General features: G+C 45.0%; 1 protein-coding gene across 1 annotated transcript; it reads right to left on the bottom strand.

The window, feature by feature from the left end:
• Positions 1-9,617: 9,617 nt before the first annotated feature.
• LOC116401344 (gastrula zinc finger protein XlCGF57.1-like) lies at positions 9,618-11,671 on the bottom strand. The gene has a single exon (XM_031879698.1). The coding sequence runs from the start codon at positions 11,665-11,667 to the stop codon at positions 10,318-10,320; it is 1,350 nt and encodes a 449-aa protein (XP_031735558.1). The 5' UTR covers positions 11,668-11,671; the 3' UTR covers positions 9,618-10,317.
• Between the last annotated feature and the right edge of the window lie 534 nt (positions 11,672-12,205).

Genomic DNA, 12,205 nt, shown 5'->3' with positions numbered 1-12,205 from the left:
CTTAGCTCAGCCTTCCTCACCACAACTCTGCTAGCATTTAGCATAGCTTAGCCCAGCCTTCCTCACCACAACTCTGCTAGCATTTAGCATAGCTCAGCCTTCCTCAAACAAACTATCAAAGCATAAATAAAGGATCATTAAGTGTGAGTCTCTTCTGGTGTAAACAATGTGTGTACTAGTACAACAATACTCATCACTTCTGACCCTCTGCCAGTGTGTACTGGTTAGCAGTTCATGCAGCATACCGGTTTTATTTTCCAGATAATCACTTTTTATAAACCGCCACACAGAACCCTAACCCTGTTTAGAGTTCACTCTTATTAACAGTGTTCCCTTCTCTCTCATGGTTGGAACTGTTTCTTATAACCAACAACTAACTCTTTAATTGGGTCAAACAATGCGACACATAAACAATTTGTAAAAGTGATAAGTGAATGGCATGCTGGTAACGTTATAGCGGCTAGCTAACAGCAGAGAGAGCCAGAGGATGAAGAAAGAGAAACCGGAACTTGTGACCAAGAGAAGAGCTGTTTTATTATGGATCCCACTGCTCTTCTTGCTAAGACCCGCCCTGTGCAGCGTTCGAGCGCTGAGGTCAGCGTCGGTGCTCCTGGAGATACGGGTAACCTGATTTTGTTCAGGTCCTGTTTCCTGACCCCCCTAACTACTAGAAGTAACTTCAACCAGTTGTCTCTACCTCAACCAGCTGTGCAGGACGGGTCTTACTAAGAAGAGCAGTGGGATTCACAATAACTCGGCACCAAACGGGTTGGAAGATGGAGAGTTTTGCGATTGTGGCCGCGAAGCCCAAGGGTCGGCCGTTGCATGAAGAGGCATTTGTTCATCTGACGTTACGAACGCAACAACAATCCACCTATGAAGGACACGGTCCCACTACAGACGGGTTAGAATAATTAAAACACTGGAGTCGAGGTATAAAATACTTGTAATACTACCGCTATCAAAACATTATACCAACTACAGACCTGTGGACCTTAAAAGGGCCTAAACATCTATCTCATAAAATACATTTATTTTACTTGTATTTATTTAAACAAGATGAAACCTGTTCTTGATGAGAACTCTTGTCCTGTTTCAGATATGAAAAAGGCCCTTTGGCATCAAGTCCATGGAAGACTCCTCGTTTGGGAGTTGAGCCTCCTGTGGTTTCGGCGTCTGGTCGGTAAGGACTCTTTAATCTCTCTCAACCTGTGTAACCCTTGTTTTTTTTCTTGCCTAACATGTCCCCTTTAATTTGGTACTTGTGTTTTTCTGTCTGGTCCTTCAGTTTGGGAGCCGCTATGGACACCAGACCAAAGATGGACGACGAAACGATCCACGACGTCCCGGAGAAGCTCGGACCTGAAGAGATGCAGCTTCCTACCGAGCTTCACAAAGTGCTGAGCGAGGAAGACATCGTCGGTTCTCGCGCGTCCATCGTCTACGAGGAGAGTCTTCGTCAGCTGGCGACGCTGCTTCACCTGCCGCTGAAACGCTGTCGCTACCGGATGTCCACCGGACTCATGTGCTTCGGCCTCCCCCCGTTTGAGTGTCTCATTGAACAAAGGTGTACTGCCTTTGTAGTTGAATGGGTGAGTCTCACAACCTAACCACCTTAATATCATTCGTAGAGCAGTCCATCCATTGTCTATCTTTGTCCACTATCTTTTTAACCACTTCCTGTTCAGGTTTGTCCTCGTGGTCACGTTGTCTGGAGCTGGACCTCACAGCCGACCTTTAAGTTCGGGATGTTGGCGGGCGACTTCATGCTCGGGACGAACATCCTGTTGAGCGGGAACAACTACAGTAAAGTTGCCCTCCTGTTCCGCTTCATGAACATGGGAGTCGTCAGTCCGGCCACTTTCTCCAAGATCCAGGACACCTACTGCGTGGACACGATCCGGGAGTTCTGGATGGAGAGGAGGTCTGAGGCGATGCGGCGGCTCCGGGGTGAAGATGTGGTCGTCGTAGGTGAGTTTGGAAACATCTTTAGTTACGTCGTCACCTTTTATCGTATCGGTGGACGGTTCGCTTTCAGTTCCCTGATTCTCACTTCTTTGTCTTTAGGAGGCGGGAGGAACGACTCTGCAGGTAAAAAGTAGAATATCATGAAGCATAAAAACATCTTCAAGAAAATGCAAAAAGATTTAGAAATCACCCACAAAAGAACCAGTCATGTGTGTAACGTCGGGCCGGCTGCAGGTAGACGGACGTTTCTATGATTCACCTTCATTGTTCATTATCTCCGACTGGACAAGCAACTGTTTGGATTGAAGTTCACATTGGAATGATTTGGATAAAGTACGAGAGCACTGTGACATATTCATGGCTTTTATTGTGAAAGGACAGAACAGAGAGAGTGACACTGTAATGGTTATTTTATATATTTTTATAGTTATATTACTTTTATTAGTGTTTCACTTCCTTCCTCATTCTTAAAGTGTTGGTTCTATTAAATTGGAGAACAGTCGCGTTTTTAACAATAATTATTATTATTATGAAAAAACCTTTCTCGTATCGAACACAGTCAGAGCTCCATGTGAAACGCGTTTAAGGCCTGATCCTAAAGAACCCCTCAGAGACCTGGTCCATGTTTTATACAGGGGGGGGTTTACGCCGGCTAACTTTAACTCTGCAGGTCCCAACGCTCGGTACCGCAGTTACTCCACCATGGCAGAGTCCACCAAGGAGATCCTGAACGTGGAGGCGCTGGACAGGAGGCGGATGGGCCGGTCCTCGGTCCTCGTGGAGAGGGAGGCCTTCATCCAGACGGTGCAGAAACTACACCCCCACATTCAGCTGGTGGAGTTCTGCACCGAAGCAAACGTCCACATCGCAGCGCTCATGAGTGAGTACGCGTCTCAGACGGTGTTCTGTATCTGCAGCATGCAGAGTGAGTCTGAGTAAAATAAACCAACGTGTTCCTCGTCCAGACCCGGAGACGGGACGGTACAAAGACCTCGGGATGAGACACAGCCTGGACGTGTGGCACGGTGCCAAGCAGCTGGCCCAGCAGATCGCAGCAGTAAGAAGTCCTTTAATGAAGCACGTTTGCTTTGTGACAAAACAAACAAACATTTCTAATGTTGTTTTCTTGACGTCTCAGGCTGCACAGGTTCACGGACACGCCGTCCTCCTCAGCTGGCTGAAGGACATAGTCAACCACTTCTGGTGGTGCTGCAAGACAGCGGACACCAATCAAGATTTCTCAGTTAATTCCTTTTGTCCGGTTCTTTTCCTGCGGCGCTGCATCGTTGTTTCTTCTGTTTGGTGCAGATGTTTCCAGTGGTGGTTTAACAGATCCACAGGGACGTTCACTGTGTGCATGTAAACACAGTTTCTCTCTGTCTCTGTCTCTCTGTCTCTGTCAGGACCTCTGGGTCGGGATCATCCACCACGTCGGCGGCCGTCACACCTGGTCCACCGGAAGCTGCCACCACGAACATCTGGACGACTTCGGCCACAAGGAGGCGATCCGGGACGACTGTGTGGCGCACGCGGCTCTGCTGAACATCCTGCAGAACAAGCGCTGGCTGAGGGACGTGCACAAATATCTGACCTTCAGGTAGTCCGGTTTTTACACATGACATGTGATGATATTGGACGAACGCGTTGGAAACGTGTTCGATTGTCCTCGTAGGTCCGCTGCTGACCTGGAGCTGTTCCACGGCCACGTCCTCATGTACGCCAGCAGACGCTTCGCGTTGTCTCCGGCCGAGTACGAAGCCAGAGTTCTGCTTGCCGCCCTGGACTACAACTCCCACCTGAACAGACCGCTTGTGCTAACGAACGACGGCAAGAGGAAGTGAGTTTCACGAAATGCTTCTTCACCGAGTGTTTGTTTCTTCTTCTTTGCAGCAGCTCAGACTGTCGTGATGCCGTGTTTTCAGATTCAAAAGGCTGTACAGGAAACACACCAGACGCTGGAGCGTGTACGCCGTCAGGACTCTGAAGACATACGGATACATCAGAGACCTGCAGGCCAAGATCGTGGAGAAGAGACTGTCCTCAGGTGTGGGGGGGCCCACTACGAGGACCCAGCACCCAGACGATAGGCCTGGGCCCCTCCTTCCCATCCCCCCGCCACCCACTGGGACAGGCGTTGGTATGTAAAAAATAAATAAAAATCTTTAATTTTGAAGGTATGAGGATGAACTCTCTAATACCACAGTGTAAAATACTGTTTCAGGCATTCACAATCTAACTCGGGGACCAAAGTATTGGCATCAAATATATACTTCATAGTACTCATGATGCAGAATAATATATATGTGTATATATTAGTGCTGGGCAACGATTACAATATTTAATCGTGATTAATCTCATTGTAATGCGCAAAGTTCAATAATGAGCAGCAGCAGCAGCAGGAAGTGACGCCACACAAACAGCTGTTCAAAACTGTTCACCGCTCGCTGCCCGGTTCTTGTGTTAAAAATGTCCGCTTAATAAAAAATAAATTTAAAAAAACTTGTGTGTGTGAACATCAACCAACAGGACAATGATATTAGCAGAGTCCTACACCGCTGGCAGACTACTATAGGAGCTAGCTCAAGAGATGGCTAGTTTACCAGCTAGCTAGTCTCTGGACCTCCCGCCTCCTCTCCTCCTGGTGAAGTAGTCTCTTAGGCTACATCCACATTACTCCGTTTCTATTTGGATGCAGATTTGTCAAATAGAAACGATCTCCGTCCACACAGGCATTTCGGCATCATTTTCGAATTGATCTGCATCCACACGGCAGCCTTCGAAGGTGGACAGCACGTGACCATTAACGTACACTGGGCATGCGCGTGACGGTGTAAACAGGAAGTGGATTGGTTGCTTAGTTTAAAAAAATATGACAGAGTAATAAAGTAGTCTTTAATAATGAAAGGTTGTATTTATTTTTCAGACTCAGTTACAGCGCTGCGGGTCTTTCTCTCTCACATCAAATGTACTTTAAAATCAACACTTACACGTAAACGTTTACTAGATTATGGTCCATAAATGTGGTCAACACACGTCTCACTCTATTCTGCTCTTGCTTCGTGCAGGAAAGCTTAGCAGATCGCTAACAGTAGATCCGTGAAATAAAGACCATGGAATCCGTAGAAGAGTTTCAAGTCTTTAGTGTGAATCTTTCTTATTTGCAAAACTGTGGAAACACAATATGAAATATGGCTTTACAAACTGTCCCTATACACATACATGAATACAAAACTATGACTTCACATGATGATGCAGTCGGACATGTTACATAGCCATCATGTAACATGTCCGACTAGCTAGCTTCTAAGCTAATTTTAACATTACCACCAATGGAGAAATGCTAACCGCGATTAGCATTTATTACAACACAAATGTTATACTAACAGAGCGAATAGAATATATCTACGTATATCTTTTCATGCTTCATAAATACATACTTACAGACTAAGGTCTCTCAAGGCTACCAAAAGGAAGAAGTAAAACGTTAGTGCAGCGTGTCTTCTCATTAGAACATAAAAACAACGAGCTGCTCCATAGGGCTGATGCCGGTCACGCCGCTCGCTAATCACTCCAATAACAGCTGCTTCCTCCACAGAAATGCAGACTTTTACTGCACAACAGCTGCTAGCTGCTGCTAGCTGTTGTGCTAGCAGCAACGATTGAAATTAGTTATCCATGTTGAAATGAATCGCTGGTAGCCCACTTTGTTTTCTTCCGGGTACGGGTCACGTGATAGTGAGTTTGACGAATCAGGGAAGGAGACGTCATGGCTGCTAAGAACCAATCCAGTGGCGAACACGGGTGTGGGCGTCATTTTTTCTAAACTCCACACTCAAATGCAACCCCGGAGTTTTCAAACATCTCCAATCTCGGGGGTGTTTTCAAACTCCTCCGCTTAGGGTGCTCCAAAACTCTGGCGTAGTGTGGCTGCTCAGTGTAAACATAGCAAAACATACTGTATGTGTTTCCAAACAAAAACGGAGTAATGTGGACATGGCCTTAGCGGTGACGAGTGAGGCAGAGGGGCTGTAGACCTGCTGGCCACCAGTCAGCTGTTGCGCTTGTTTTAAGTTGCCAGTGTAACGTTAGCATGAAAGCATGGTGGAATAAGCTAGCAGCAACATAATGAGTGTAATTTAATAACTTAATGCTTTGTCCACACACTGTTGCCACAGTAGGAAGGCTCATTGCTATCACCAGATAAGTGACAACTTTGTTGGGATCCTTTTCTGTTCCCCGTGCTGCATGAAAGCATTGTGGTATCGGTGTCAGCCGATGATACCCAGAGCACGACAATATGGAGAAACATCCCAAAGTCACAAAACGAAACGCTCATTTAACAGATGTTTTTAGGTTTACTTTAACATCTGTCTGTCTGTGTTTCAGTTTTACCTTCAGATGTACGAAAAGTGATCATTGGTGAAGAGGAGGTTCTCCCTGAGCAGCAGGACTGGAGGTCCAGTCTGGACCAGGAGGACCCAGAGCCCCCACACATTAAAGAGGAACAGGAGGAACTCTGGACCAGTCAGGAGGGAGAGCAGCTTCAAGGTCTGGAGGAGGCTGATGTCAACTTCTCATTCACTCCTGTGAAGAGTGAAGACGATGAAGAGGAAGCTCAGTCCTCACAGCTTCATCAAAGACAAACTGAACAGATGGAAACAGAATGTGATGGAGAGGACTGTGGAGGACCAGAACCAGACAGGAACTCGGATCCAGAACCTGATACTGATGAGGAGACTGGAGACTCTTCTGAAACTGAGACTGTTGACAGTGGTGATGGTGATGATGATGATGTTGATGTTGACTGGAAGGAGACCAGAGAACCTCAGTCAGATTTAAACTCTCTGAATAATGATGACGTTTCTGTCAGTGAGTCCAGATGTAGTGATGGAGAGAAACCATTTAGCTGCTCTGAGTGTGGGAAAAGATTTGGCCTCAAGGGAAATCTGAAAACACACATGAGATGTCACACGGGAGAGAAACCATTCAGCTGCTCGGTCTGTAAGAAGTCTTTCACGCAGAGTGGAAGTTTACAGAGACACATGAGAATCCACACGGGAGAGAAACCATTCAGCTGCTCTGTTTGTGGAAAAAGTTTTACACAACCAGGAAGTCTGAGCCACCACATGGCGGTCCACACGAGAGAAAAGATGAAACTGCAATGTTTGTAATGAAAGACTTTTGTAAACACGTCTAAAGACAGAAGTGTGTCGGTTGTCAGTGCTCTGAGGACAATCTTCTGTAATATGTTTTTATATTTTATGAGAACTTTATATAATCATTTCAATATTTTGTATATTGTTTTCATAAATTTGTGTAACTTAAAGTTTAATATCTGCGTTTGTCATTGCGGATCTTTGGAGAGGACAGGAAGAGTTCATCGTAGACCAGATAACCTTTGATCACTTCAAATGTTTTATTCCAGGAAGCAGGACACGATGCTCAGTGACGTGTATGAAAGGCTGTTTAAGATCTCGTGTCCGTCCCTCACCTGTTCAATGAATATACTTTTTAATAAGATCAACATTGTTGCCTGTTTGATCTCTTCTTCGTCTGATTACATTTCGAGAACTTTCCTTTCAACAGCAGTGAAGAATATGTTCCAAAAATGTTCCAGCAAAAAAAGAGACGTGTCTTCCTAGTCTCTGGTCTACTCTCTGAGTCTTGCTGACCAGAGACTAAATGTTCAGCCCCTCTTGTTGGTCCGACCGACCCTAGATTGAACCAATGATCTTCTGTTTTACTGACAGTTCTTACATTAAACAAACACATTAATGGAATCACCATTTCCCAGTCAAAAAGGTCATTTAACCTATGATCCCGTTAAGACGTGTTAACTAGATCCTGTGGGTCGGAACCCCCGGGACTGTGGAGGGGAGGAACATTAGACCATCACGACACTTGAGAGGAGTCAGGATCCAGGTCAGGGACCCGAGGTCAAGCTCCCTCCCAAGCAGGTAGTACCTGAGGCTGTCTAACGCCCACTTGATTGCCAGACACTCCTTGATTAGTAGAGTACCAGGTCATTATACGCAGTGGTGTATAGTAACGAAGTAGAAATACATCGTTACTCTACTTAAGTCGGTTTTTTTGGGATATCTGTACTTTACTTTACTATTTATATTTCTGTTGACTTTTACTTCGCTACATTTTGCAAAGAAAACTGATATTTTTAATCTGATACATTTCCCCTGAAACCTTCTTTACTCGCTACAAAATCAAATCTATCTTTAGAAACAAAATGAATCATGAGACCAGCGTCGGGGACTGTGGTGGAACAGAGACTGTAAGCAAGCAGGTTTGGTGAATCAGTGGTCCTAGCTTGCAAGTTAAATCGTTGGTTAATCACGTTAATGCGCAATTGCAAATAAGTGCTCTCAAAGCCGCGGTGTTTTGATTCCCAGTGATGCTATATGCTATAGCTAGCGAGCGACTACATGAGTATAATTCCACTCTACGATGACTGATTTCATGATGGAAGCAGAAATGGAAGCACCTGCTACTCCCGCAAGAAAACGACGGTGGTGACGAAGACCAACACCCGTGGATCGCCAGCGAGTTAGTGAGCTGAGGAAGTGTTGACAGTTGTGCAGCACTAGTTGGCTAACGTTAGCTATAGCTAGCCACCACACCATAGGATTGACAGGAGCCGCGAGAGTGCAGTATTACGATTTGAACCGCGTCGGAGTTGGAGATGCATGCAAGTGTGTGTAGCAAGTGGGGCTAGCTAAAGTTGTTATGCTTAGATCACATGAACTTGCTAAAATCCTTCCCAGCTGTGTGCAAGCTGTGTGTGAAGCTGAACACACCTCTACCTGCCTCAGCGGCCTGTGAAAGGCTGTTTAGCATCAGGACTAGTCTTCAGCCCAAGAAGAGGAGACTGAATTCTCGCAATTTTGAAAACCAACTTCTTTTGAACAGGACATTTTTCAGGTTCAAGTAATGACTGGGTTGTTACTTTCGGTGCTGCTCTAGTATTGATCATGTTTTGATATTTGAGTCATTTTGTGGATGATCAGATGGAGTTATGATGGTAGCAGTCGCCCAATTGCAGATTCAGCTTGAGCAAAACCTTTGCCTGTTGTGTTCAAATCAGGCCCATAGGAGTTTACAAGGCAGGCGTCCTTTCTCACAACACTGACCTGATGCATCAAGTGGATATTTGTTGCTGAACACAATATGATGCCTTTGCCCTCTACATCCTCTAGTCAGAATGAGCATACTTATAAACGCACTGTTACAACTCCTTCATAGTGTCATATTGCTTTTCGGAGAATTATGATGATAAGTTCATAGTAGATGCAAAAGTATACTTATGTACAATATATTATGTTGAACATTGTTGCTCCTGGATGGATCACAGCCAACCCAAATATGTTCAACACAGCTCCATGTCCTTGGTCATGGTGCCACAGCACTTAAAAGAATAAACTTCATAATTCTCATAATTCTTTTTATTAACAGCATTTAATTGTACTTTTACTTTTAATACTTAAGTACATTTAATATCAGAAAATTACTTTTGATACATAAGTACAGTAAATATCAGATACTTTAAGACTTTTACTCAAGTAGTATTCTAATAGGTGACTTTTACTGGAGTCATTTTCCAGTAAGGTATCTTTACTTTTACTCAAGTATGGCTTTTGGGTACTTTATACACCACTGATTATACGAGACAGAAGCTTCCAGCTCGGCACCGAAGCCCACCCCAGAGGCATCCACCTGCACCAGGAGGACCCCAGAAAGCACTTTCACACTCTTCACTCCATGCCACGGGTTTACGGGCCAACTTGCAGGTGAGGTTGCAGAATAAATTCAAGCACATGAAATGAAACATGAGGGAGTTTGAGTTTAAAAATCTGTAATTTATTTATTATAATTAAAAATTTAAATAACAGTTACATTTATTGATATTCAAAATACATAACTGTCATAAATAATAATCATGTCCAAAAGTGTCAGTTAGTGATGATTGCTACATAATTACAAACTGATGCTCATCAGTCTATAAATACATTATTATGATACAACCAGTCATAATATTGATGCTTTTTGTTTATTACAAGGTAATTACAAATGAATTTACAGAAACAGAAAGCAGAGATTAAAGCAAAAGCATTGATTTAATATTGAGAAACTTATTTTTTATTTACAGAATGGAATTTAGGCCACAAAAATAATTATTAGTTTTCAAGTAAAATATTTCATAATTTATGTTTTCCCAATAAATGTAGTTCAAATCTTTATTTAGCTGTTGGCTTCTGAACTTGAAGACACGGCCAGCAGACAAAACTCTTCACTCGTCTTTGTAAATGTGAACCCATGAATCAACATCAGACACAAGGATCAAACACACGGGTGGTTTTTGACGAGCGACTTCTTGTTGAACCCTTTCCCACAAACACCACATTTGTACAGTTTCTCCCCGGTGTGAACTGTCATGTGCTCCATGAGATGAACGTTTTGTTTAAAACTTTTGCCGCAGACGGAGCAACGAAACGGTTTCTCTCCCGTGTGAATCCTCATGTGTGTCTTCAGGTTTCCCTTCAGGCTGAATGTTTTGTCACACTCGGTGCAGCCAAACGATTCCTTGGCGGGAGACCTTTTCTCACTTTGACTTTGACAGAGTCGAGACGACTCGCCGACACACTTGTGGGTTTTGAGCTGCGTGTACCAAGTGAATCTTTTGTCACAAGTGCTGCAGCCAAAGCGTTTCTTCTCCGTATGGACCGACATGTGCAGCGTCATACGTCTCTCGTGGGCGAATCTCTTGTCGCAGAAGGGGCAACCGAAGGGTTTCTCTCCCGTGTGAATTCTCATGTGTAGCTGCAGAGTTCCTTTCTGGCTGAAACTTTTGTTGCAGAATGAGCACTGGAAGGGTTTCTCTCCCGTGTGAATCCTCATGTGTGCCAAGATGTTCCCGCTGCAGCTGAAATGTTTCTGACAGACGGAACAGCTGAATGGTTTCTCTCCGGTGTGAGTCCTCATGTGGCTCATCAGGTGGTCCCTCCGGCAGAATGTTCTCCCACATTCGGAGCAGCTGAACGACTCTTTGTCAGCGTTACATTGCTCGTCGCTTCCAGAGAAGTCAGAGTTTGAACCTGACTGAGGTTCTCTAGTCTCCTTCAAACTGTCATCAGAGACTTCAGTCTCCGGTTCTGAGGGTTTGTCATCAGGGTCCGGTTGTAAGAGACTTTGGGGATCTGGGTTCCCTGCTGGTTCTGATTCTGTGTGAATGTTACTGTTGATCCGGTGCAGTGTTTTATTTCCTGTGTGGATCCTCATGTGTCTGCTGACGTCTCCGCTATATCTGAAGTGCTTCTTACACACGGAGCAGCTGAAAGGTTTCTCCCCCGTGTGAAGTCTCATGTGACTGATTGAGTTTCCCTTTTGAGAGAATCTCTTACCACAGAAAGAGCAGCCGAAGGGTTTCTCCCCCGTGTGAATCCTCATGTGTGCGTTCAGATGCGGCTTCCGGCCGAATCTTTGTCCGCATTCAGAGCAGCTGAACGACCGTTCCACAGAAGAACGGTGAACTTCTCTTATGCTCACTTTCCTGTTCTTTAAACCTGACGGAGGTTCTCTGGTCTCCTCCCAGTCCCCATCACTGACTTCAGTCTCAGAAGAGTCTCCTGGATCTGAGTTCCTGTCTGGTTCTGGTCCCCCACAGTCCTCTCCATCAGCTTCTGTTTCCATCTGTTCAGTTTGTCTTTGATGAAGCTGTGAGGACTGAGCTTCCTCTTCATCGTCTTCAATCTTCACAGGAGTGAATAAGAACTTGGTGGTATCAGCCTCCTCCAGACCTTGAAGCTGCTCTCCCTCCTGACTGGTCCAGAGTTCCTCCTGGTCCTCTTTAATGTGTTGGGGCTCTGGTTCCTCCTGGCCCTCTTTAATGTGTGGGGGCTCTGGGTCTTCCTGTTCTTCTTTAATGTGTGGGGGCTCTGGTTCCCCCTGGCCCTCTTTAATGTGTGGGGGCTCTGGGTCTTCCTGTTCTTCTTTAATGTGTGGGGGCTCTGGGTCCTCCTGGTCCTCTTTAATGTGTGGGGGCTCTGGGTCCTCCTGGTCCAGACTGGAGCTCCACTCCTGCGGCTCTTCTTCACCGACGATCACTTTTCGTACATCTGAAGGTAAAACTGAAACACAGACAGACAGATGATGAAACACACTTGTTTTCATCAGGTAGTAATGAAGAGGAGGATGTTTGAAACAGAAAGTAACTAAGTACATTTACTCG

The sequence above is a fragment of the Anarrhichthys ocellatus genome, unplaced genomic scaffold (genome assembly GCF_004355925.1).
Source record: "Anarrhichthys ocellatus isolate YVR2014 unplaced genomic scaffold, GSC_Weel_1.0 scaffold362, whole genome shotgun sequence".
Lineage (NCBI taxonomy): Eukaryota > Metazoa > Chordata > Actinopteri > Perciformes > Anarhichadidae > Anarrhichthys > Anarrhichthys ocellatus.
This window is presented reverse-complemented; position numbering and strand designations above follow the sequence as displayed.

Excerpts from the sequence above, each read along its gene's own strand:
- LOC116401344 (XM_031879698.1), bottom strand. The coding sequence starts at position 11,667 with ATGGAAACAGAAGCTGATGGAGAGGACTGTGGGGGACCAGAACCAGAC.